Source organism: Olea europaea, chromosome 12 (genome assembly GCF_002742605.1).
Source record: "Olea europaea var. sylvestris chromosome 12, O_europaea_v1, whole genome shotgun sequence".
NCBI classification, from domain to species: domain Eukaryota; kingdom Viridiplantae; phylum Streptophyta; class Magnoliopsida; order Lamiales; family Oleaceae; genus Olea; species Olea europaea.
The window spans coordinates 7,671,729-7,696,241 of record NC_036248.1 but is presented as its reverse complement, the minus strand read 5'-3'; the positions used below and the strand labels follow the sequence as shown (position 1 = coordinate 7,696,241).

Here is a 24,513-nt window from a genome sequence, read left to right as displayed (position 1 = left end):
ATCATTCCAATACTTTCGAACAAAATAAATAAATTTATATAATTAAAATTCAAACAATGCATAATGAATTTGATATATAACCCGTCGATTTATATCTATATTATTTATTTTGAGAAAATTGTAATTAATCGTAGATATTTCATAATTTTTCTTCTTCAGCACATGCATATCGACCTCATTAGTATTTGTCAAAATATTGTTAAAGTAACATCGAAAACTAAAATAAATTATTAGTATACTGAATAAACACAATTAAGACAAAATAACCTATTACATGTGTGAAACCCAAACTGATTATAAAGAAGTAACTAAGAAGACAAAAAAAAAAAAAATATACACAGAGAGGTATTTGCGCCCAAAGAATACATAACCATAAAGTAAAAAATATTTAAATAGCATTTAATGAAGATAGTGTAAAATATATACAACAACTTATAAAGAATCAATTAAAATAATAAATTTTGTAATAAAACTTACCCAAAAATTATCGTTGCAACAACGCCAATGATTCTACAAGAATGGTTAGTTTTTGTTGCAACATTTGCCCAAAAACATAACATCCAAAGATAAGTTACAACTTGGAGAACTTCTATTATGAAATAAAAAACCAAAAATGACATAAAGAATCCATCTTTTTCTAAGAAAAAGAAGAATAATACATAATATCGTAACACGGAAAAAAAATAACAATAACAACTAATTAACCTAAGAAAGCTCGTTACAATACTTCACGTCCCAACTATTTAATTTACCTGCAGATTTATTGTCCTTCCGTTTGAGAGAGCGAAATAGTGTCTTAGCTTTGTTGGAAGAAGTTTTACGAGAAAGTAATAATACAGAAAAATTTTCACATTTATATTATTTCATTTCTGAAAGGTACAACATTCAACGACGTTAGATATTTTTGAAACTAAGCTACTGTAATCGACATTAGATGGTTGAATAAAGTCAACAAAAACAGCAACAATTAATGCAATCAAATTTCATCATTTTCTATATATATATATATATATATATTTTTGCATGAATAGTGTATAACAGGTTCACCTACAGTACAAAATGAGATCAGTGTGAAACCTGTCTCGAGGTGAATAGTGATGCAGGCGTCCTCTCTTTTAAGGTAAAGGAGGATTAATTCCAAAGAAGTACAGACTTTTTATAGAGCCTGCATTCAATGCATAGGATAAAAACCCTTTGACATGGCAAATAGCAACGACCCATCTATTCCTCACCTCATCCCATCTCTTTCATATTAATAATAAATAAAAACAATTAAAAATTAGAAAATTTAAATGTAAGAAAAATAAATGCACCCCACTCCACCCACCATGAGCGCCTCTCTCTATCTCTATCACCTCACGTTCTTACTTTTCCCTGACCCCAATTTCTTTTTGATTGCTTCCTAACAGAGAAACACAAGAACCCTTTCTTCTTTTTCTTCAAACCCTGAAAATCATTATTCCGAAAACTGCTGATTTATCACTATAAATATATTGGATTTTTTTTTATTTTATTTTGCATATTGGGCGTTTTGGATGAGATTGAGGATAGGAAGAATTGGCAGAACCGCCAGATACAGTAGAGACTCTATATTTCATGCCGCCGGAGCCATTGCCTTGGGATCGGAGAGACTTTCGCAAGCACGAGAGATTCGAACCCACACGCCTTGGTGCTGCTGGAGGTTTCAGATGGCGGGACCTGCCGCATCTGTTTCATCCGCCGCCGCCTCCTACGCATCATCCCTATCATCATCACCACAACCAGCAACGGTGGTTCTCCGATTTCCGCTCCCGCCCTCTTCCCCCTGGTGAGCTTATTTATTTATTTATTTTACGCGCTGGTTTTTGGGCTTTCTTTTGATTTATGGAGGACGTGGAATTAATTATTCACGAATCTTGATGATTAAAGATGATTTTCCCTTTAGCAAGTTGGAGTTAGAGATTTTGGTAAACGGGTTTCTTTGTTACTAAAGAATGAATTTTAATTGAGGGAGTAATATGAAGTATGCCAGGTATAGTATGTTAATAAAAAGATTCTTCATTTAACTTGTATTTAAATTTGGCAAATTTGATGTGGAGACCGGGTTTCTGGGCACAATTTTGTATATGAACCTGTAAATGCATTTGGTAAAATATTTCAGCAGATCTAATGCGCTGGAACGATGGAGCCTAGTCTAGGGTTGATCCGTTCACTGTATCTGCATAGATCTCTAGTTGTTTTGCTTTTTCTCCCTTCGAACTTTGCCGAAATTGTGAGTTTTATGGAGGGAAAATTCTCTGGAGGACAGCCTTTTTTGCTTGTGTTGATTATTTCTATGTTGTTTTTGGCCCATTTTTGTGGGTGTTTGAATGTTTCTGCTGAAGGTCATGGTAAGCAGGGTGGTTGGCATATGTATCCTGAGGAGTCTGCTCGTGGAGTTCCGCCTTTAGGGTCTCGATTCAACGAAAGGAGTTTTGATGACGAGAATTCTCGGCCTTTTTTGTCTCGTGGTGATGGAAGATATTTCAGAAATAGCCGGGAATCTAGGGGTTCCTCTAGCCAGAAAGACTGGAAAGTTAACTCTTTGGAACCTCCTAAATCACCACGTGGTCTTGGAAAACTAGATAATGAGGTCAATGATCAAAGGTCTGTAGGGAATGTGCAAACATGCAACAATAATGACAACCACAACAAAAACAACTCCCATCCTGATCCCAACTTTGAGAAATCACCTGATCAATCTCAGTTGAAATATCATCTTGATGAGAGTGGTAGCGATGCTGATGGATTGGGCCGCACCGTTCAGAAAGTAGAGATAGAGAACTCACTGGGATCGATAGATTGGAAGCCTGTAAAATGGACCAGATCAGAAAGCTTGTCTTCTCGGGGATCTGGTTTTAGCGATTCAAGTAGCTCTAAGAGCATGGGAGCAGACTCCAATGAGATGAAAGCTGAGATGCAACCAAAGAACGTGATGGCAGTCCAGTCTCCTTCTGGGGAGGCTGTTGCTTGTGTGAAATCCAATGTTCCCACTCCTGCGCCGTCTGAAGAGACAAGTTCCAGGAAGAAGCCACGCCTTGGCTGGGGTGAGGGACTCGCTAAGTATGAGAAGAAGAATGTAGATGGCCCTGAAGATGGTGCAACCCAAAATGGATTGGTCATTAGCGAAAATAAAAGAGAACCTGCACACACTCTCTCTGCAAATGTGGCTGATAGAAGTCCTAGGGTAGCTGTTTTCCTTGATGACACCTCTCCTGCTACTCCATCTTCGGTTGGTTGTAGTTCCTTACCAGGTAAATTGTGCTTTTCTTATTAAACATATGGACATACCACAATGTTTGTTTATTGTTATATATCTGCTCTTTCCCTTCTGATTAATATCGAGCATTAAATGTTGAACAAAGGATCAAGAAAACTATAAATTTGACAGTGACATTAAAGATTCCCTTACCTCGTTTGGTGCATTTTCTAAATTAAGGTCTTTTGTTGGTTCTTGTCTCCATGTGTTGATATCACTTCACTAGAATTTTATCAACTTTTCAACTGGTCAAAGTTGAATTTAACCAAACATTTTATGGGCCCACAACTTTTATCAATTCTTCAACCTCCCATTTTATCATTTTCTATCAAAATCCACTCTTGTATGGTCTGGAGAGCTTACTTATCTTATAGTTTAGGGGCTTTATCCATCTTTGGTTTGCTAAAATTTGTGTCAAAAGCTTTGTCAAACTACCCCTAAAGATACATGAAGTCTTTATGAGAATTGTCTCTTAATCAAAAGATAGATATAACAGTTTTGCTTATGAGATTATAGATCTTATCACCTCTCAGTTTTCCGTTATTCTTGACATAGATGCTTAAAGCTGGTTGTAGAACAAAGATTGACAAATTATGTTGTTTCCTCGACCGTTTCCTTTTTCTACCCAACACTTCCCCAAATTTAGGACAATTATGACAATTTTTTGACTGCCATGCATTGAGGCTTTCCAACATGTTCAGGTTCTTTGTGAACTTTTGTGTTTACCACGATAGCATATGTTGTCTTTCTCCCCTTAAGCTGTCACATATTTATCCACCAGCTTCACCTTCATTTATGTGCTTGTTTGGGAGAAATCATAATTAGATTATAATGAAGAGGAGTGATGGGTCCCACAAAATGTTTGGATAATAAATGGCTAGTAGTTATGAATGGGTGGTTGAAATTAAAGTTGAATTTGCCTTCAAATTCTAACGAGATTATAATTTTAGCAAGACAAGTACTAAATAGCATTGAAGGACGGGCAATGGTGAACAAACATTTTTTAGCAAGTAGCCCATCTTTAATGCCCTTTTTATTTTGCATTGAAGTTTCCTATTTGAACTTCTCTTGATCTTGTGCATTAATTTGTTTCTTGCTCGTTGGTTTCTGTCATGTCTTGTTAATTTGTCCAACATCAGTTGTACTTTTTGTTATCACTGATCAAATTAATGCTGCTTTATCTAAGCTTACAATTGCTTTTGCATCCTTAATGAATTTCTTGCTTGTAAGTAGAATAATGATTCAAAGCACTTAACATCTTTATGCCCTGTAGTGTTGGTGGTCAAAAGTTACATCCTTGATGAAATTCAATGAAGGAATGATATAGCAGTTGCAGTGGTCTCTTTACATAATGTGCAAAGAAGTTCTAATTTAGCTTAGCGGTAACAAAGTTTGGAATCTTCTCCTTGTCAAGCAAATTTGTTCCGAGTGTAAACTGATTTTATGTTCTTTTGAGCGAAGGCTGGTTATATCAGCACCAATAATAGTTCTAATCTTTTCCAATTTGATCTCATTTTAAGCTTAATAATTATAACAGGTACCGAGGAAAACCGGTCAGTCAAGGTAGCCAGTGTTGATCACGATGTTTCTAATTTAAGCTGCTCACGAAGCATTCTTTCACATAATCCCTGTCAGGGACCAGCTTTTAATTTAGAAAATTTGGAGCCTGAATCTGTCGCTAATTTGAGCTCTTACATTAATGAGTTGTTACAATCTGATGATTCAAGTTCCATGGATGCTGGTTTTGTGCAATCCACTGCTATGAAAAAGTTGATGGTATGGAAAGTCGACATATTAAAAGCAGTCGAGATGACTGAATCTGAGATAGACTCACTTGAAACGGAACTGAAGTCATCGATATCTAAATCTAGAGGTGGCTGTTATCGTCCTTATGTATCCTGTTCACTGCCTGTAGAATGCAACCTTAGAGTTTGTGAAGAGCTAGTTGCCGGACCTGCTCCACTGCAGTTTGCGTGTAGTGGAACTAAGATTATAGAGAGCACAGCTAATGCATTGGAAACTGATTTGAAAGAAGAGAATATTGATAGTCCAGGAAGTGCGACATCTAAGTTTGTTGAATTGCCTTCTTCTGGGCAAGATGTTTTCCCTCTTGATACAGCAAATCCTATTGATGGTTTCTTGAAGTTAGATGTAAATAATTGTAGGAAGCTGGGAAACAGTGATCTAAATGATGAGTCAAACACCGGAGATATGCCCGCTCATGTTGATGATTTTCAACCTGGTCTAAGAAGTAGTTGTCAAACTCAGTCTACTGATAGCATTTCAAGTGGCAGTGGGGAAGAAATTTATAATTTAATAATGGCTTCTAACAAAGATTCTGCAAGTAGAGCTTCGGAAGTGCTTAATAAGTTATTGCCTGCCAATCGGTATCATTCCACTGCCTCTTATTTGCAATGTGATCCCATGATAGTGAAGAAAAAAATTATAATGAGGCGGCGATTCCTACATTTTAAGGAGAAAGTTATCACTCTCAGGTTTAGGGTATTTCGGCATTTCTGGAAGGATGATCGTCTTCTTGCTTCAATGAAAATTCTTGCAAAGTCTTCCAAGAAGTTAGATCAAAGGTTTCGGTTTATGCGGAATAGCTCTCAAAAGTATCTTCCCTCTGATATCCCTCAATTTTTGTATCCAGGTAATGAATTTTTGCTTTATATATTCCTTTTTATGCTTCTCCTTCTGATGGTTCCTTTCAACGTCTCATGTGCTGTCTATCTGCTGTTAAAGAAATTTTCTCTTACTATTATATCATTTTCAACCTCCTAGGTAGAAAAGGAACAAGAATCTGCCATCTTGATTTTTAACATCTTGGCTCCTTTATTAAAGCCTTTTATGGTTAATTGAAAGTAGAGCACTAATGTCTCTTGATTTTTGTTACATGCATCGGACCTTTCATTGGAGAATACTAGGTTAGGATTGTTTCTTGTGGTCATTTACTTTGGAAAATTAGAATATGTGATATGACGTCTTAGAGAAACTAATCTTCAACGTTTTTTGGATACAATTTGGTCAATTGGCTATTACAATACTGAATGAGAATGCTATTGAGCTAAACAATTTTTGCCAGCATTTTCTCTTGGAGAATTCTATTCTTTAAAAATTTAGCTTGATTGGATTGGTTTGCTAACAAGTTTTAAATCTTTTAGTTTATGGTATAGAAGTTGCAACCTTTTTTGGCGCTATTTTATATAAGACTAAAATTTATGGTGTGATATTGATTGGACTCAGTTTCTTCTTCTTTTCATCTCATTGCATTATTATCAGAGTCACCGCTCGTGATGATTTTCAGCCATACCGAACAACTGCCCTTATGTTGTCTTTTTCTCCAATTCTTTTCCCTGTGAACCTTCAGTGTTAATTTTTCCATTAATCTGAAGGAGCCCAACAATCATTTGTCCTTGGAAAATCTCATAATGATATTCTATATCCCCCTTCTCTCTATGCCTATGTCATGTTTATGGGACCTTGAAGGAGAATGAGACTTCGCAATTTTATTTTTTATTTTTTTTGGTTCCAAATCCTGTGTCTTTCTTCTTCTTGTTGACATACTTTTGAAATCCCATTCATACTGCTGTTTAGACATGCCCAAAACCATCCCCTGTTTCTCATTTTCTCCAATGCTTTTCCTTCTGAACCTTCAGTGATCTCGTCCATCATTGCAATGACAAAATCTGTTGAATTCATACATTTGTCTTTGGAAAATTTGATAAAGATATTCATATTACCCGTTGTTTCCATGTCCATGTCATGTTATTGGGTCTTTGATTTTAGGAGAATGTGTTACTATTGAGCCTGCTAGCTAGCATTAAGATGCAAAAGAATTAGACACCCCCAATTTCTGCTTGTGCTGCATCAAACCTTAAGCCTTGAAGCCTTAAAATGATAGATACCGGAAACTGGCACTATGACAAAGGACTAAGAGCATTTGGCAGTGCTTAAAACCTCCTGCACTGTCAAACATGTTTTGAACTTTGCAATTTTGAATATTAGCAATATAGTTTCAACAGTAAATGAACCTTCTGCATATAATGTTGAGAGAAGATTTAGAAGCAGGAATGCTCTAGTTTGTTCTGTATAAAATGACGAAACGTGCTGTATCATTGTGAAATCTCCCTTTGTATGCCCTCATTGTTGGATGATGTAATCTAGAATTTCTCCTACATAAAAAATCTTTTTTAACAACGTTCAATTTCGTATCTTCAGTTTTTCTCTCAACTTTGTGGCATTCTCTTTTGTTGAAATATGAGAACTCACAAGGCTTATCCCTGCAGTCGTCTGTTTAGAACTACGAGAGGTGAATTGTCTAATCTCATGCCTTATCTTTTAAGCATTGTTAGGAACTAGGAACAGTTTTGTTCTTAAGCATATAGCTAGATCAATTCCCTGGAAACTGATTTTAGCTCGTATTTGTTGTTAGACTGAGGTGGGATGGATGGTTTTCACATTTTGCAATTATATGTTGGTTAATGTGCTCTTTATGCTTGTATGTTTTTTCATGAATATCACACCTTTTCTGCTGTTTCTTTTCTTTTTTAATTCCATTAAAAATCAATTAAAACAAAGAATGAAAAGCAAAAATGGCAGGAGAAGTTTCTTGCTTGGCAGAGCTTATTTGAAAATCATTTTTCCTAAAACTCATTTTCAACCACGCATTCTCCGAATACAATAATTTTGCACGCGGATTCTTAATTTTTCCTTTTTAACCACACATTGTCCAAAAGATCATTTTTCACTTCAAATAATCTCTCCCCAAACACGTCATAGGATGGAGAAAAAAACAATGTGGAGGAAAAGAGGACGGATTCTCTATAATGAATGTGGCATCGTTTCAGCACCGTTAGCTATCTTATGTGGGTGGAACATATTGGAATGGATATCATTGGTCCCTTTATTTCATGTACGCTTCATGCTTTTTCTGCTGTTAGATTGCTGTTAGTATGAATAAGTTGAAGCTGAAATACTTACAACTACATCGTGTGTCACCTATTGTACATGAACTGAATAAGTGCTTTTTGGGGTGTAAAGGTACTGGTTTCAGTTGACTTGAGAACTTGCTATCATGAGCATACAGCTAGCTAGTGGGACACACATCAAGTCACTAACTTGATTTGTTCCGAGTTTTGGTCTCTCTCTCATAATTATTTACATGGCTGTTGACAGAAGGGATTTGGAATTTAGCAAAGATTTTCTGAGGCCCGCTGCACGTGTTGCCACTAGCAGACACTGAGTGGTGGTCTTCAGATTGCTGTTAGTATGAATAAGTTGAAGTTGATATAGTTACAACTACATCGAGTGTGACATATTGTACATGAACTGAATATCTGCTTTTTGGGGTGTAAAGATACTGGTTTCAGTTGACTTGAGAACTTACTATCATGAGCGTACAGCTAGCTAGTGGGACACACATCAAGTCACTAACTTGATTTGTTCCGAGTTTTGGTCTCTCTCTCATAATTATTTACATGGCTGTTGACAGAAGGGATTTGGAATTTAGCAAAGATTTTCTGAGGCCCGCTGCATGTGTTGCCACTAGCAGACACTGAGTGGTTGTCTTCTTTAGAGCTGTCTTTCAGTGCGTTCCTCATTTATTGCGTATATTGTCTGATTACCTCTTTCTCATGGTTGCTGTCAGGCTTAAATGTTTTCCTGGATTATGAAATTGACTATTTAATGGTAGCTTATACTGAAATTCTCAACATTTGCTTTAACTGGTCTTTGCAGTTGGAATTTTTAATGTGGTGCCTGAAGCAGAAGTAAGTGATTATGTGAGCAGGTTGCTTTCAGATGCCCAGGTCAAACTCTGTAGGAATACGTTGAAGATGCCAGCTTTAATTTTGGATGATAAGGAGAAAATGATATCGAAGTTCATTTCGAGTAATTGTTTGGTGGAAGATCCATGTGCTGTTGAGAAAGAAAGGTCTATGATCAACCTTTGGAGTTCTGAAGAGAGAGAAGTTTTCATTGACAAGCTTGCTACATTTGGGAAAGATTTCAGCAAGATTGCATCTTTTCTGGATCATAAAACCACAGCAGATTGCGTTGAGTTCTACTACAAGAATCGCAAGTCTGATTGCTTTGAAAAGGCAAGAAACAGGCCCGACGTTGCCAAGCCAAAGAAGTCCCGTTCTACTAATACATACCTGGTTGCATCTGGGAAAAGATGGAATCGTGAGGTTAATGCAGCTTCCCTTGATATAGTGGGTTCCACAGCTAGTGTAGCTAATGCTGTTGATGGCATAGAAATTCAGCAGAATCGCACATCTAGATACTTTTTCAGTGGTTCTTACAAAGCACTGAGGATTGATGATGGTTCATTAGAGCAATGGACTGGTCTTGACGTCTATAATAATGACAGAGAAACTGTGGCTGCTGATGTGTTGGCCGGTATCTGTGGCTCCCTATCATCAGAAGCTACGGGTTCTTGCATCACGAGTTCTGTTGACCTTGGGGAGGGCTATCATGATTGGAGGTATCACAGAGTGGGTTCTTCCACAAGGCAGTCTTTAGCCGCCGAAGTTACACAGAATGTTGATGGTGAACGTTCAGATGATAGCTGTGAGGAGATGGATTCTACTAATTGGACTGACGAGGAAAAGTCCATCTTCATTCAGGCCGTGTCATCCTATGGCAAGGATTTTGCAAAGATCTCACGATGTGTCAGAACAAGATCCAGAGATCAATGCAAGGTCTACTTTAGCAAGGCCCGGAAGTGTCTTGGATTGGATCTGATTCATCCTTCAACTGGTGATGTAGTGTCTGGTGATGTTAACGGAGGTGGCAGTGATGCAGAAGGTGCATGTGTTGTGGGGACTGGCTCAGTTATTTCCAGTGAGAAATCAAGATCTAAGATGGAAGATGACCTTCTGTTGAGCTGCGAATCTGATCTTGTAGGAACAATGAATTCGAATCCTAATGTTAACAAATATGAGAATAGTCATGGAATAGCACTTCAGGTTTCCACAGGCACTGAACGTGTGTTAAATAATTCTGTGCCTACTGATTGTCAAGTGAATAAAAAGCCAGGTCTAGACTTTGATGTGAGCTGTGAGGAACCGAATGGTGTTAATAGTGGGTCTGCAGCTGCTGTAGAACATAAAAATGTTTTTGTATCCTCTGAGGAAGTAGCTGAGCAAGTTATTGAAGAGGCAGATCACAATGCCCTGCCAAATAGATTGAGTAATGAGGCTGTTTTATTTGAAGTTCCTAACGGGCATCCTGGGCCAGGAAATGAAGGACGAGGACTCCGGTTACCTGAATGTAGATTGAATGAGAAGAAAGTTGCAAATGGGCATGCGACTTCTGGTGAAACAAATAGTCTAAGCTGCTCAAAGAGAGTGATGAACTATGAGCCCCAGCCATCTGCAATTCCTTCTCATCCTTCTGCTGACATCCCTTCTTCTTCACAGGTCAATATTTTATCTGGATGCCAAAAGAAGGCTGGCTTGGAAAGCTCTTCAGCAGATAAGTCTCACACCATTATGTGGCAGCACAGAGATTGCTTGGCACCTACGAGTTCGTTGCTGCGATTTTCTGCTCCAACTAAAGTCATATCATCAGCCATTGGTGACGTTGGGAATAAAGATGATCAGGGTCAAGATATTGTTTTGATAGGTGATTGTCATCGGCCTTCAGGACATTCATTGTTGGACCATATTGTATCTTCCCATGTTCTCTGTGGTTATCCTTCATCAGATTCAACGATTAAAGAGAGGAATAGCAATATGAGTTGTAAAAGACCCATTTTACTTCGAAGTGCCCCCAAGTCAGATGGAAATTTTCATCCGGACAGGCATTCAGAGTTTTATTTCCAGAAGTGCAACAGTTCGAGAAATCATAGTTCAGATGCTGAGGCTTCACTTCCATCTCGAGAACAGACCAAAGATCATTATAGACCTCAATCAGGCAGTTCAACAGATATGGAAAAACCTTGCGGAAATGGTGATGTGAAATTGTTTGGTAAAATTTTAACCTCCTCTGAGCTTAAACCTATTTCTAGTGTACACAAGAGTGAAGATGACAAGACTCAGCACCATAAAGCAGGAAACCAGTCATTCAATATGAAACTATCGGCTGATAGGAGTACTGATTTCAATTCAGATCAACTGCCGTTTGAACATGACAACTGTTTGGGCTCAGAACATGTTCCTGTTAGGAATTTTGGGTTTTGTGATGGAAACAAAATGCAAAATGGCTTTCCTCATTTACCCTACTCTACTCTCTTGCTGACCAAGTATCCTGATGCATTTAGTAATTGTGCCATGCCCTCTGCCAAATTGGAGCGAGGTGTTAGGTGCAATGGCCATAATTTAAATGGTATCTCTTGTTTACCGAATAGAGAACCAAGTAGCAGCAATGGAGTAGCCGATTATCAGGTGTTGAGGAGTCAAGAAGTAGAGCATTTTAGCATAGATATGAGGCGGGAGCAGGAGTTATATGCTGAGATGCAAAGAAGAAACAGGTTTGATGTGATTTCAGGTATACAACAGCAAGGAAGAGGGATGGTTGGAATTAACCTCGTTGGAAGAGGTGGGGTTCTTGTTGGAGGCCAGACTTCCGGTGTTTCAGATCCTGTGGCAGTCATCAAAATGCAGTATGCTAAGAAACAATTTGGTGCACAGAACATCATCATAGAGGATGATTCTTGGAGAAGCAAAGGGGATGTAGGCAGGTAGCAAAAGTGGAGATGGGGCAAAATTTCTTATTTTTGCCTTGTGTATATTAGTTTTGTTTGAATTAAGCAGTGTTAGGCATTGGACAGTTTCAAATCCATCTTTTTGTTCAGAGGATTCCTAGGTCTGTAACGTTGCGGCAGCTTTGTATTTTTTGTATTTGATGGAAATACAGAAATAAACTGTCATGTGATTGGGAGGAGGAATTTCTGTAAACTGGATGTGATTATGTTTTGTCTGAAAACAGAACTTATGGACAATCACCATTAACCTGGAAGAGTTGAAGTTCTGAAAAGCTTCACATTTGTAAGAGGTGTATCCCATTTAATTATGTCATTATTTTGACAGTGCTTCCAATTCCCCAGTTTTTGCGTTATGATTTTATCGATCTTGCCTCTGAAATGTTGGATAAGTAACTGTGCCCAGTGTGATCCTAAAGAAGGAACCTACCTGTTAGGTAATGACAGCATTCGTGTTCTATTTATTTTGGTATACAATAAACCTCAATGAACCATACGTTATTTGATCACAAGAAATTATAATACGTGTATTCTTGTAAGTGCTTGTGAATTAGACCAAGGTAGATTTTTGTTGAAAACTAACTCCCCCCTTCCCATCTTCAAGACAAGGATTATCAAACTAGTACAAAATCAAGACTCTCTCCGGGGGGATAGTGTGTGTTAGGACAATTCTCTTGGCACGTTTGATAGTGTGGACTAGGTCATATTTAAGAAGAAAAAGGTCAAATGGAAATAATATTTGTACGTGTTGTAATTTTTACAGCCCTCTCACAAATATGGGGCTCACGATTATTTTAATCGTCAACTCCACCCTATATGTGAGAGGATTATCAACAATAATGTCAAATGTGATGTACTTGTAGCACTTCTCAAGGTTAAAATCTTCCCCCATTTCAACCTGCAAGTTGCTGACTGACAGGTGGCGTGGATAGTAGGTTTGTATGGTTGGGTTGGAATGTTGACATATGTGTGTAACGAAGGATTCAACTTTGGTGGGACCCGAATTCAACGTTGACAAGGACTTTTCTGAAGGTAGCTTCTAGAGAGGTAGCAGTTGGCTGGGATTCCATTGGAGTGCTGTCTACATACAACTCACCCATGTTTAAAAAAATATCCAAATATGGGCAGCTGCTGCTGTCTGTCTTTAATATATTATTCCTATATTTTGCTAACGAGTCAAAATTTCTCCTTCTTGCAGTAAGAAGTCGTCATTAGTTGGAACAAAATGGTGCCGTTTTGCCAATATCTCTATAAATAATATTATAGCCGAAAAGTCAAAGTGTAAGATTAAAGTTTCCAAGTTGATAGATTAGTTTTAAGTGGAGAATAATTTACGTTGGTTGCGTGCATACTCGACTTCTAAAGAGAGAGATTGATGATCTGTTATACATCTTTTCTCTAGCAAGAAATTACAACAACAATGCCCTTTCACGTATTTAAGAAATACTTCAAAATTACTGATTTTTTCCCAATTCGTTCGATTAATTTTTGAAAACATATTATCAGGACGAAAGATAGGATACGATTAGCAATGACTAGTTTGAATGATTTAACATACAATAACAAGTAAAAGAGGATGAAATAATGATTTTTGCACCATACAAAAGATGAACTATTCATATAAAATGTCTTCCTACATAAACTGACGTCATTATGGACGGGACCCCTTGCTATTAGTGATTAAATCTTAATATTCATTTCCACACTAGTCTAGTATTAACCAACTAATCTAAATTTATTGCAAATATTATTCCAACTCCAATGTTTTTTTTTTTAATTTTATAATAAGTTTAGAACAAAACAAATATCCTTTGAAAAGCAAGTTAAATCCACCAGTGACCACAGTTCTTTATACTTAGTGTTACCATCCCTCTTCAATTTGATTTAGTTTCACCATGATCAATCAATTTAATTTAACATTTCAGTCAAGCTATCGATTAAAGAATCGTCATTAATTTAACGAAAAATATTACGTGGACTAACAGTTTGCTAACATGTCAATTTAATATATCCAGATGTATCCAAATAAGTAAATAACGGTATTTTTTTTTTTTTTTGGGCCAAATGGGTCTTAATCACTTCTCTCCATTTTCCCCCAAAATTCTCTCCCCACGACAATTTCTCTCTACTTTCAGCCCTATCTCAAAATACTTCTCACCAACATTGATTCGCAAAGTGAAGGAGGAGAGGAACCCACCAACAAGAGTTGTTTTATCCTCTTTCTTCAGGGGTCTAAGAATGACAGACAATAGGGGATCACTATATGGTTGGTGATTTTATCGAATCTCTACGCTTCTTGTTTATCATTCTAATTTTGTCTCCTTTTGGGCATGGTGAAATCTTTATATAAGTTCAAGAAATCTCCTTTAATATCATTTTAAATCTTTGTTGTTAGGTCCATACGAAGTAGCTCACAACCAATATGAACCTAATGACGGAACTTTGGACGACTTAGAATATGAACCTGAAGATGGTAACTTTCCTACCCAGAAGTTCCTTTTGTTCCACCTATAACTATTTTGGTTGATTATTGAATAATATTAGTTCTTGATTAGAAAGATGAATAATTTTTTTGCTAATTTCAGGTGAAGCAAACCATGATGAAACTGCATCAATTGCTGAAACTTTTCATGATCCAGATTACGACCTTGAAGACGGTGGTGATGATTTGTTTATAAAAAATGTACATGAAGTCGTGGGGGAAGAAACATTACCGAGCAATATTGGAGGCAGTGATATTATGCATTCAAATGAAGAGGAATATTGTGATTCAGAAGAAGGTGAAGGAATGCAGCATCCAGAATTCATTGCTGAGAAGGATATGAAAAATTCACAATTCGTTACTGGTGAGAAGGATTTTGTGGTAGTGTTGAAAGAGGAGAGAATTCTTTAACGGGGTGACTTGACTGAAATGTTAAATGAATTGGGTGACCACAGTGAAACAAAATTAAATTGAGTGACCATTGGTGGATTTAACCCCTTGAAAAGAACTCCGAAATATTTGTCATAATTATAATGTATTCTTTCTTGTTCAAGCTTCAGTTGTCATTGTCAGCTATAGATATTTAGGACAATCATTTTAGTATTGTTTGGTAACACTAAATAATTTCAATTATAATTAATACACTTGTCCTCTCTGGTCGACCGACGGATAACCCTATTGAGACATGCTTGCCCTAACGTTGTTGCACAAGGTTACTCTTTGGGTCGACAACTATGTTGCTTTGATTAAAATTATTCTATGGCAATTTCCACAATTATAAATTTATAAGCCTCTACTCAATCCAATGGTGTCAAACTACTCGAAAAGTTACAATATTTTAAATTAAAATATTCCAGCCCTAAACCACTTAAACCTCGTCACTAACCTTGTGTGATTGCTTTTGACTCTTCTTGAGTACGGAGAATGGATGGCAGTGATGCAGTTATATCAATGACCTTCAAAATAAAGGGGAAAAAGATGAAATTTCAGTTGCATCCAACTTCTGAATCATGAAGGAAACTCATGTGGTTTGGCTGTGTACTTGCTACAACCACAATACATACATTATTCACTGCTCAATAGAACATTTTTATGGTCAGAAATAGAAAATGAAAGTGAAAATAGTCTGATGTTTAAAATATGATATAAAAGTTAATTATGTTTTGAAAAATACATTTTAAGAAATCAAATAAATGTTAATTATATGTAATTTAAAATATAATGAATGTCACAGACTCCATCTTCAGGATTGCCTAAGCTTATCGGTTGTTTTAGAAAGTAAGTGAACACAAACTGTGGGAGGGACACGAATGTGAAACTTGTAAGCAGAACTTGAATAGGCATTTTATCAATTCAGAGGCATAAATCTTCATTAAAATGCGTAAGCCATTGCCGGGTGATAAATGGCACTTCTGAAACCTACCTCATTCGTGATGGGGTGAGGGAAAACTGAACGATGTGCATGCAAGTGGTATCCACAGTCTCCAGGAACAGGATTTCCAGGCCTCTGATACCCTCTAAACCAAAAACACAGTGTACAATTAGTTTCCATTAATCTATAAAATGATTTCTGAACTTTTTATATAAATAACCAACAGTTCTGCTTATTAAGAAATAAGAAATAGGAAGGCAGGATTTATACCCATCATGAGCAAGACTTTCATCTGTGACGTGAGGATCAAAACACTTTGGCTGTCCACCAGCAACATAAAGAGGATCGCCTGCCAAGCAGTGATAAATTATGATCAACCTATGACAGCGCCAAAATCAAAACAACTATTTGCACTTCAAAATTGTGCAGTTTGAATAAATTCATATTACACGGAAACCCACATGTACGATTCAGTTTTAGCAGGATTTAAAGCCACTTGAGTTCAGACAAGTTATGAAGCCGTTGTCATCCCAATCCTGACCTAATCCAACTATCAAGTACAACCCAAAAATAACGGGAGTATATTTTTCATTAGTTTCGGGTTACTAGAAAGTATTGAAATGTCTGTTCCAGAATTGGTTCATGTAGCTAAAGCAACATAAGGTAACTTGTAGAGTGTAACGCTATGCATATATTCTTAGACAGATTATCATTGTAGAAATAGATCGTTCCCTGAAACTTCATCATGTTCAAACAGTTCTATATGCATCAAGTGTTTCCTTGAACACATCGCAATGTTTCCAGTAAAAAGAATAAAATGGTAGAAAACAATGAATCTTGTGTATCACTGAATTCTCATTTACAGTATTGTTCAACAAAATTACAACACATGCTGGCAAATGACATGACGGAGAGAAGTTTTTTCTCTTGAAATTTTTACTTTGATTCGGGCGTCAAGTAATATGATTGCATTTTAGAAGGGGGAGACAATAGATATTGTATGCTATATATATTCCTGGGGCATGGAAAAAGGAATTTTTGACAATGATTGAACTTGTATTTATGCTTTCCTTTCTACAAATGACTTCTTTCATTAGAATGATGAGTTTCTTGAAAAGAAGTTCAAAATTTTTGAAAACCTGATTAAATTATGTAATCTTCATGTGCAAAGAATACATAGCACCAAGAATAATGCTGATCTTCGTTATAAAACGACCGAGAAGTTTCAGCTTCCCTTAAATTCTATAAGAAACAGAACGACAGTTTTACCTGATTAAATTCTATATATTTTGACAATATAACATAAGAATGCAGTTTTGCTGTTTGAGAACAGACAGAAAGAATCACACTGTAGCTAAATAACATACAATGATAAGAATGAAAGCCTCTTTTGAGTGCATGGAGATAATGAATTCTGTTATTTCTAGGCAGAAGTGATGTTATATCAGAAGAAAAATGTGAACTTTCAGACTTTACCTATCAGTGGGTGTCCAATGAAAGAAAGATGAATGCGGATTTGGTGTGGTCTCCCAGATTGGATCTCAACCTGTTAAATGTGGGAAATCAAAAGGAAAAGAAAGTTACTATCGCTTTTTACGATTAGATAGATTCCTCAAACAAAACATAACTGCTTCCAGATGCTGATCATTGATAAATCTCACCACTTCATACAAATTGATATAAAAATTTTAGTTTGAAAGGCATGAAGAAATTTATGAAGTGAAAAGGAGTTCAACTCGCAAATCACCCTATTCGTGTTGTTATCACACAAACTATTAGATTCTCTCAAATTACAATGACAAGAAGTTATCAACTGTCAGGCCTACATAAACTCGATAAGAAATTTTTGACGGATCGTTTAATAAATAGAACTAAGAATAACAAACTTCATTCCTAGTACAACTGGGGCAGACGACTAAGTTTAGCAGGCACGTAAGTATTATCCAAATACCTGGATCAAGGTACAATTGCTGTGCATATTTCTCTCAAGAACATCAACCCTGCTGAAAGAAGGTTTCCCTGAAAATTGGAGAAGTGGGGGAGAGAAATAAGTAGCCTGATAGAAATGAAGAAATTATAAATGATAAAGGAAATAGAACACGTGATACCAGTGTCATGCTACATAAAATGACACAAGTTGTCAAACCTGAAGGAGAAGCAACATACAACCCCTTGGCTACACCAGGATATCTGACCTGCCCAATGGGCTGCTCAACGGTAACCTACCATGCAATAAAAAGCTATTTAAATATGCAACAGAAAAGTGGAAACAGCTTTGACAGCTTGATGTGTAGCAGAGCATTGCAGATGATATATGAGGTTCAATAGATCAATGGTAAAAGGAAGAGGAAGAAAGAAAAATGCAGAGGAAAAAAGAAAATGCTGTACTAGTATTACCTCGTCCTCATTGATTACCCCCCTTGCTAGGGCTCGATATATCTTTGTAATTTTCCTCATTGTATTCAGCTCTGAATTGGAATCTCTGCACAAATAATGACAATATATTGTGTCTTAACGATATCTTAACATAGAAAAGCATAACAGGCGTAAGTCAATCATCTTAATATGATATCCTAGGAAACACAGTACTAATGTGAACAAGCACTCTTAACATAACAGTGACCCCAGCTAGCTTTGAACAGATAACATGTGTATTAGGCTGGTCAGATTTATCTCACCAAAGAAAGGGGACTTGGGATCACGATTTACCAATTGAAATGGAGAAAGAAAAGTATATTTTAAGGAAATACTACCAAATCTTACTTTGGGATTTTGTAATGCTTGAAGGAGTTTAAAAAAGAAAACAGTGCCTGGCCTGATCTATTTTAGCACAATTTTTACAGCATGGCGATTCACATGAAATGGTCTGCGTTCATGCAGAATATGCTGAAAACTGAAGCATGGAAGACTTGTGACTAGTATAATTGAACTCGTGGTGGAATTCCAATACATGCACATCTTACAGCAGTATTATCTACAATGACAAATTAGTGTGTGTTTGGGAGTGCTTTTCTAAAGCTAATAAGCGCTTTTCATTAAAATTACGTATGTTTATTAAAGTCAACAACTGCTAAAAAAAAAAAGAAAAAAAAAAGCACTTTGCCCTGCTGTTTTAGAGAAGTTCAAAAGCTCTAAATTCATCTTCTATGGGAGTCTGAAATCTATATTTAATGGAACTTTTAATATTCATGGGAGGCTGAAATCTATATTTAATGGAACTTTTAACATTCCAAATATAGCCAGATGAAAGATAAGCACTGATTGCATATCTTCTATTGCTAAGTAGCACTCACATGTTGCCGGAGCCAGTGTGTCGGTGTCTCACACATAATACACCGGCATGCGCCGGACACGCTCTGGACACGTGTCGGAAATGGAGGTGATGCATGCCCCTTCTACAACTGCATAATGGATCAAGTTCTTGTCACTGTGATGGCATCTGTGGAAGATAGTACGATTTGGGTTGGGTATAGGTAAGAGAAGAAGATGAGAGAATCTGTGAAAGTGAAAGAGGAGAAAGAACTATGGAAGAGGAAGCGGCGGGGCAGTCGGGAAAAAAACCCTAAAGCAATATGTTTTTAAGGGAAGTGAAATGGGGGCCACCACTTTAAGGTCAGATAGAATAGACAAGTACAATATATAAAACTTCCTGTGTTTCCAATAAGTGTTTTGAACTTTTGAAAGCCCTCCCAAACATACACTAAACTATCTATATACTATATGTGCCTTTGTCTCACTAGAAATAGGGTCACCTATTTAAATTGAATAGATCATGGGTTTTCTTTTCAAACCTAAAACTGAATTGAAAACCCAGGCAGTTGTTCTACTTGCTTACGTTATGAACAAAAATTCGAAAACTAAAATTCAAAATCTCTACTCACAACAGCCGTGCCAAACAGAACCTTTTAATCATTTTGGCTACTGTCTGAAGCTCCTACATTTTTCCATGGTTAATGGTTGACCCAGGTAGTGATTGGCAAACAAAAATTAATTATTTTATTTTCTTGAACTTTGCAAATGAAAAAATATATATATAAATCTCTTGTATACCATATATGTATTGTCAGTTTGTTTCCTCAATGTTTGTCTTGTGCTGCCTAAAACTTAGAGTTGTACATACACAAAAAGCGAAAGAAATGTGAATTAGAAAGTAGAAGTAACTAGGGATGAAAAAAGCTCCAATTCCTGTATACTATACTAAAGGATATGTTTGGTAGTGCTTATAAGGTGTGGTTCCTAAGTAATGTGTAGATAATAAGTGAGTAGTAAGTTGCGGGTCTATGAAATATGTGGATAAAAAGTATGTTTGACATGCTTAAATTTAATTTAAGCTTTGCCAAACATGCACCAATTTGTTATTAATTATTTCTTCATTTTTACGATAAGTTGCTTAGTGATCTATAATGTTGCATAGACTCCACACCAGTCTATCAAACAAGTTCAGTGGGGGCATTTTGATGGCTATATTCAGAACTAATTGTTCAACCATTTTCCAAGGACAGAGACATTCAGATCGACGTAACTAATTACAACTTTCAGGAGACTCGGGCAATACGGATAGACAATAACTCGCCAGCAGCTAACTAAAATGAACTTATATGACAGAGTATGTCAGTTGAGGAGCAACATTGATGCTGAAAAGTTAAATTCTTGAAATTCTCGGAAGATTTATGCCTCTATCAAGATTTTCCACTTGGTTGCTTCACAAACTATTATTTTTCCAGACTTAAGCCTCCTATGAAACTACTCCCCATTCTTCTATAATAATGCAACCAGCCAGTGGTTGATGGCATGTTGCATTTCCCACCATAACAGAGCAGTAGGGTAACAGGTAATTAGCAGCGTCCATATCTTAGTTATAAAGGAACCATGATACATGATCCCTCAACTTTCAGAAGGTCCAAAGAATATTGATAGTCCCACAGTCCAGATTACCTACCAAAGGCGCAACAAAGGGGCAGGGGCAGAAAAGGAAATGCAGGGAGAAAGAAGGCCACATGCACAGTTACGTAATCTGTTGAGAGAATGATCTAGAAGAAGAGCAACCTATAAATAAGGAGAGTCAATTCCAGTGAAAGTAGGTATCCAACAGGACAAGGTGAGTCTCGTGGTGGGGAGTAATGATAGACACACAGTTCAGATTACCTACCAAAGGCGCAATGAAGGGGCAAGGGCAGAAAAAGAAACGCAGGGAGAAAGAAGGCCACATGCACAGTTACATAATCTGTTGAGAGAACGATCTAGAAGCAGAGCACCCTATAAATAAGGAGAGTCAATTCCAGTGAAAGTAGGCAGAAATTGGTATCCAACAGGAGAGTAGTGGACCTCCCGAAAGTTCACATTTATATCCTTGTTATTCCTTCTTTTAATCAGTTCTTTGTATTCTGGATCTGTTCTTCATATAACAGATCTATACCAGTGTAATTTCCAGTGCATTGATGAAATATTATGCTGTGTTTCAGCTCTCAATTATCTTAAAGTGTGTCAAATAAGCTGGAATAGGGTTCTATCAAATATCTTCTTACTATCCTAACAAGGATGTTCAAACAAGCTTAAAAACCAATGTCTAACATAATGCAAACCTTATTTAACTCAAGAATTTAAAAAACAAAAATGAATTACCAATCTAATCATCACAACAATCAGTAGGCGACGGACTCACCGGAAGTCGAAAAAAGAAATGTGGATGGATAAGGAAACATATTCAATAATTTATTAAGAAAGGATAGAAAGATTTGTTTTTCACTTACCTGCTGACGCCAACAACTGACGTTCCATCGGCGAAGTATGCTGCAAGACGAGATTTTGCAAGCTTTGTCTTCGCACAAAGTAATATTCCTAGCTCCAAATAGAAAGGCATTTAAATTTCGTTTATACAGGCCCAGGGTCTTCAGAGAATCACAAACTCCACAAAGATCGAAATGGCATTTACAGGAAGAGAACAAAATGTGAAGTGCATTATGAGCACACCTATTGCACGTATATTAAGGCCCCGTTTGATTCTCATTTTTATCAAAATACATTTTTCTTTCTCTTCTTTTTAACCATACATTCTTCATTAAAATAATATTACACGTAAATAAAAAAACTTTTCCTTATTTTTCATCCACACATTCTCTCCATCAATCTACTATTCTAAAATTCATTTTTTCATAAAAATAGGACTCAAACACCCCCTAAGGTTCAATTGTATAAATAGCCTTTCAATTAGATAGATAAAACAATGACTTTGATGGAAAAATACAATTTTACGCATAGTTTTCAGACAAAACAATAAGAATTCAACTTAGTTTTTCAGCTAATAGTTTTGAATTTATGGAATTGAGAACAGAATCTATCACAGGTTATCTTCCTTTGATAAATCTAAACTTTTTTTTTTTAAATAAAATAGTGAATCAATACATTTTTATTTTCATGAAACAGCTAGAGAAAACATAAAAAAATTTGGAAAGCAAATCTAAACGTAGCCAAAATCCACAACATAGAACGAATTCAGCCCTGGTTTAACTATTCTTTTTGATAATGAAGTAAAGATAGAAGTACTACCGTAACAGCTCAAAGAATGAAGTTTATACATTCTGCTAGCCAAAAAAATCTCGTGTATTTATAAATACTAACCTGATGTGCCCCTTCCAAGTCGATGAACTGGAACAGGATGCGGTTCTTGACATGCTGATGAGGAGGTCAGCTTCCGTGAACGCCATTGAAGTTGTGTCAGGACAGTCCTCTGCTGGAACAGGCCTCCAGGTAGAACTTGTAAACCCGAAGGTTTATTTACAGCTATCTGAACACATTAGCAAAATTTAACATGCCGTCATATAAAAATGTGATTTATCAATGAAATGGATATATATCTAATAGATCCACTACAATATTTCTGTCTCTAGTTATTCCATTTTCAATATATGAAGAAACCACTTATTTTATAATGCCTCATGACCCGAAAATGTTCTGAGGTATGAATAGGAATATTAATAGATAACACAATTTCTGCAAGAAGATTTCTTCTGCATTTTTCCTGATGTCCATGTTCATTCTTTTAAGAGGGACGGGAAGTGAGAAAGAAAATTCACGTAAATGTTCTTCCATAAAGAAACAGGCCATTCCTTTACTTCTTTCTTTTTTCTACAAAACTGTTTCCCTAATTACACAACGAATAAACTAACTTTGAAGCTCGAAATAATTTGGAAATAAGCCTCATTACCTTTTAGATAAATTACTTTCGATTGAACATTACCATGACTTGTGTGAAATGTTGAATCAAATATAACATAGACACGAAAATGTTTCTACCTACCAAGTCATCATCTTCACATAGAATTTCAAGCAAGTGAGGCGCATCGGGCTCTTGCCAGGGAAGCCGATAATATATTAGCTCCATACCTTCCCTATAAAGGATGAAAGCAAAATTGTAAATACTAAAGTTAGTAATGAATTTCAAGTGCACGAAACTCTGGGTATTGTAGTAATTGTTACATAGAGAGAGCGATTTCAAAAATTAAACCTGAGAATTGTATCAGGATCTGTAACAGCATTGCCATCAATAGTTATCTGCTTATTGTGAATTCTCTGCAACCAACTGCACAATAATCAGTATCCAACATTACACGTACAAGCATGTGTTCATGTGGAGTTATGTACTTAGCATGTTTGGCTAAGCTTAAAAATTTACTTACCAGTGAGTTAACATGCAAGTAATAAGTAAGTTTTAAAACAATTAAATTAAAGCATTTGTCACAATTGGAAATAAGTTACTTGTGGATGTAAGAAAAGAGTTAGAGCATGTTTAGGTGTGCTTAGAAGCCCTTAAATTATTTATTTATTTTTTATTATTAATTTTTTTTCTAAAAGCATCAAGCACGCTGTCAAAAAATTATTACTTTCAAAATGGAGAATATTTACGTAAGAAAAAAGTAGCTTTAAAAAAAAAAAAAAAAAAAACCTTACTTTCAAGTAAATTCTACTTTTTTTAAGCTTAGCTAGACATAAAACAAAAACACAAAAAGCTTAGCCAGCCATAAAACAAAAACACAGAAAGAGAAAGCAAATTTTTTTCCTGAAATGGGTTCAAATTAATTGCAGAGAAAATGAAATTGAGGTTGAGGTCAAGTGCTACTGCTAATCGTGTCAAATTTCTCGGGCCATTAAAAATATGTCAATATGATTAAGTATTATTACCCTAGAAAAGGAGCTGAATTCTTGTACTTTTTGGAGTAGAATTCGATCAGCGTCAAGCCTGTAGAGTCAACAAAAAAAAAAAGGTCAATAAACAAATAAATAGATATATAATCTTTATGAATGCATACAACATGCGTAAATGTGTACCGGAATCAGATGATCGGATGAGGTCCCGGTAATGGAGTCCGTCATTAAATTCCGGCCAAGGCTCCCCAAATGACTGCATTATGGCCTCGGTTGAATAGGAGGTGACCAGAGAGGAAGTGATGCAATTGGACCCCAAAACAAACTTAGAGGTGGAGTTGTGGGCTGGGCCAGAACCACTCTTCGTTATAGGCCCGGCCTGGTTCAAATTTTTTTTTCTCACAATCACTGTGGACCGTTCCATTTTCCCAATAAAAATGTAGGGATTACATCGAATCCGCCCTGATGGGAACTTCTGGAAGCTGGACCGGGATAAATTTAGGTCAAGATGGAGATTAAAATATTTTTGTTTA

The 24,513-nt window shown here is 36.4% G+C and overlaps 3 protein-coding genes across 6 annotated transcripts; 2 read left to right on the top strand and 1 right to left on the bottom strand.

The window, feature by feature from the left end:
- The first annotated feature begins 1,330 nt into the window (after window positions 1–1,330).
- LOC111405450 lies at window positions 1,331–12,274 on the top strand. 3 transcript variants are annotated; one of them, XM_023034343.1, is made up of 4 exons: window positions 1,331–1,807; window positions 2,378–3,272; window positions 4,815–5,930; window positions 9,017–12,262. In XM_023034343.1, the coding sequence occupies exons 2-4, from the start codon at window positions 2,390–2,392 to the stop codon at window positions 11,965–11,967; spliced, it is 4,950 nt and encodes a 1,649-aa protein (XP_022890111.1). In that variant the 5' UTR covers window positions 1,331–1,807; window positions 2,378–2,389; the 3' UTR covers window positions 11,968–12,262. The 3 variants fall into 3 exon arrangements, with proteins under 3 accessions (XP_022890111.1, XP_022890109.1, XP_022890110.1); XM_023034341.1 differs by having other exon boundaries at window positions 2,364–3,272; XM_023034342.1 differs by having other exon boundaries at window positions 1,682–1,807; window positions 2,141–3,272; window positions 9,017–12,274.
- Window positions 12,275–12,432: 158 nt separating this feature from the next.
- LOC111406519 lies at window positions 12,433–14,877 on the top strand. Its single transcript, XM_023035931.1, has 3 exons — window positions 12,433–14,250; window positions 14,380–14,457; window positions 14,570–14,877. Exons 1-3 carry the CDS (start codon window positions 14,049–14,051, stop codon window positions 14,875–14,877), a joined length of 588 nt encoding a protein of 195 aa, XP_022891699.1. The 5' UTR covers window positions 12,433–14,048.
- Window positions 14,878–15,103: 226 nt separating this feature from the next.
- On the bottom strand, window positions 15,104–24,419 carry LOC111405451 (RNA pseudouridine synthase 5). Of its 2 annotated transcripts, XM_023034344.1 has the most exons (14): window positions 24,164–24,419; window positions 24,017–24,074; window positions 23,343–23,417; window positions 23,136–23,226; window positions 22,457–22,622; window positions 21,589–21,676; window positions 19,132–19,239; window positions 18,236–18,320; window positions 17,985–18,060; window positions 17,790–17,857; window positions 17,315–17,384; window positions 16,109–16,187; window positions 15,890–15,983; window positions 15,104–15,422 (listed from the first exon to the last, which is right to left on the bottom strand). In XM_023034344.1, exons 1-14 carry the CDS (start codon window positions 24,402–24,404, stop codon window positions 15,348–15,350), a joined length of 1,374 nt encoding a protein of 457 aa, XP_022890112.1. In that variant the 5' UTR covers window positions 24,405–24,419; the 3' UTR covers window positions 15,104–15,347. The 2 variants fall into 2 exon arrangements, with proteins under 2 accessions (XP_022890112.1, XP_022890113.1); XM_023034345.1 differs by lacking the exon at window positions 19,132–19,239 and having other exon boundaries at window positions 15,107–15,422.
- Between the last annotated feature and the right edge of the window lie 94 nt (window positions 24,420–24,513).

What these genes read in the sequence shown, in the direction of transcription:
- LOC111405450 (XM_023034341.1), top strand. Translation starts at nt 1,597, where the DNA reads ATGCCGCCGGAGCCATTGCCTTGGGATCGGAGAGACTTTCGCAAGCAC. An exon ending in CTCCCGCCCTCTTCCCCCTG is followed by an intron (nt 1,808 to 2,363) that starts GTGAGCTTATTT and finishes TTTCTGCTGAAG; the next exon opens with GTCATGGTAAGCAGGGTGGT. An exon ending in TGGTTGTAGTTCCTTACCAG is followed by an intron (nt 3,273 to 4,814) that starts GTAAATTGTGCT and finishes TAATTATAACAG; the next exon opens with GTACCGAGGAAAACCGGTCA.
- LOC111406519 (XM_023035931.1), top strand. Translation starts at nt 14,049, where the DNA reads ATGGGTCTTAATCACTTCTCTCCATTTTCCCCCAAAATTCTCTCCCCA. An exon ending in CAATAGGGGATCACTATATG is followed by an intron (nt 14,251 to 14,379) that starts GTTGGTGATTTT and finishes CTTTGTTGTTAG; the next exon opens with GTCCATACGAAGTAGCTCAC. An exon ending in AGAATATGAACCTGAAGATG is followed by an intron (nt 14,458 to 14,569) that starts GTAACTTTCCTA and finishes TGCTAATTTCAG; the next exon opens with GTGAAGCAAACCATGATGAA.
- LOC111405451 (XM_023034344.1), bottom strand. Translation starts at nt 24,404, where the DNA reads ATGGAACGGTCCACAGTGATTGTGAGAAAAAAAAATTTGAACCAGGCC. An exon ending in ACTTGGAAGGGGCACATCAG is followed by an intron (nt 21,677 to 22,456) that starts GTTAGTATTTAT and finishes ATTTGGAGCTAG; the next exon opens with GAATATTACTTTGTGCGAAG. An exon ending in CATTGGACACCCACTGATAG is followed by an intron (nt 16,188 to 17,314) that starts GTAAAGTCTGAA and finishes ACTGCTTGGCAG; the next exon opens with GCGATCCTCTTTATGTTGCT.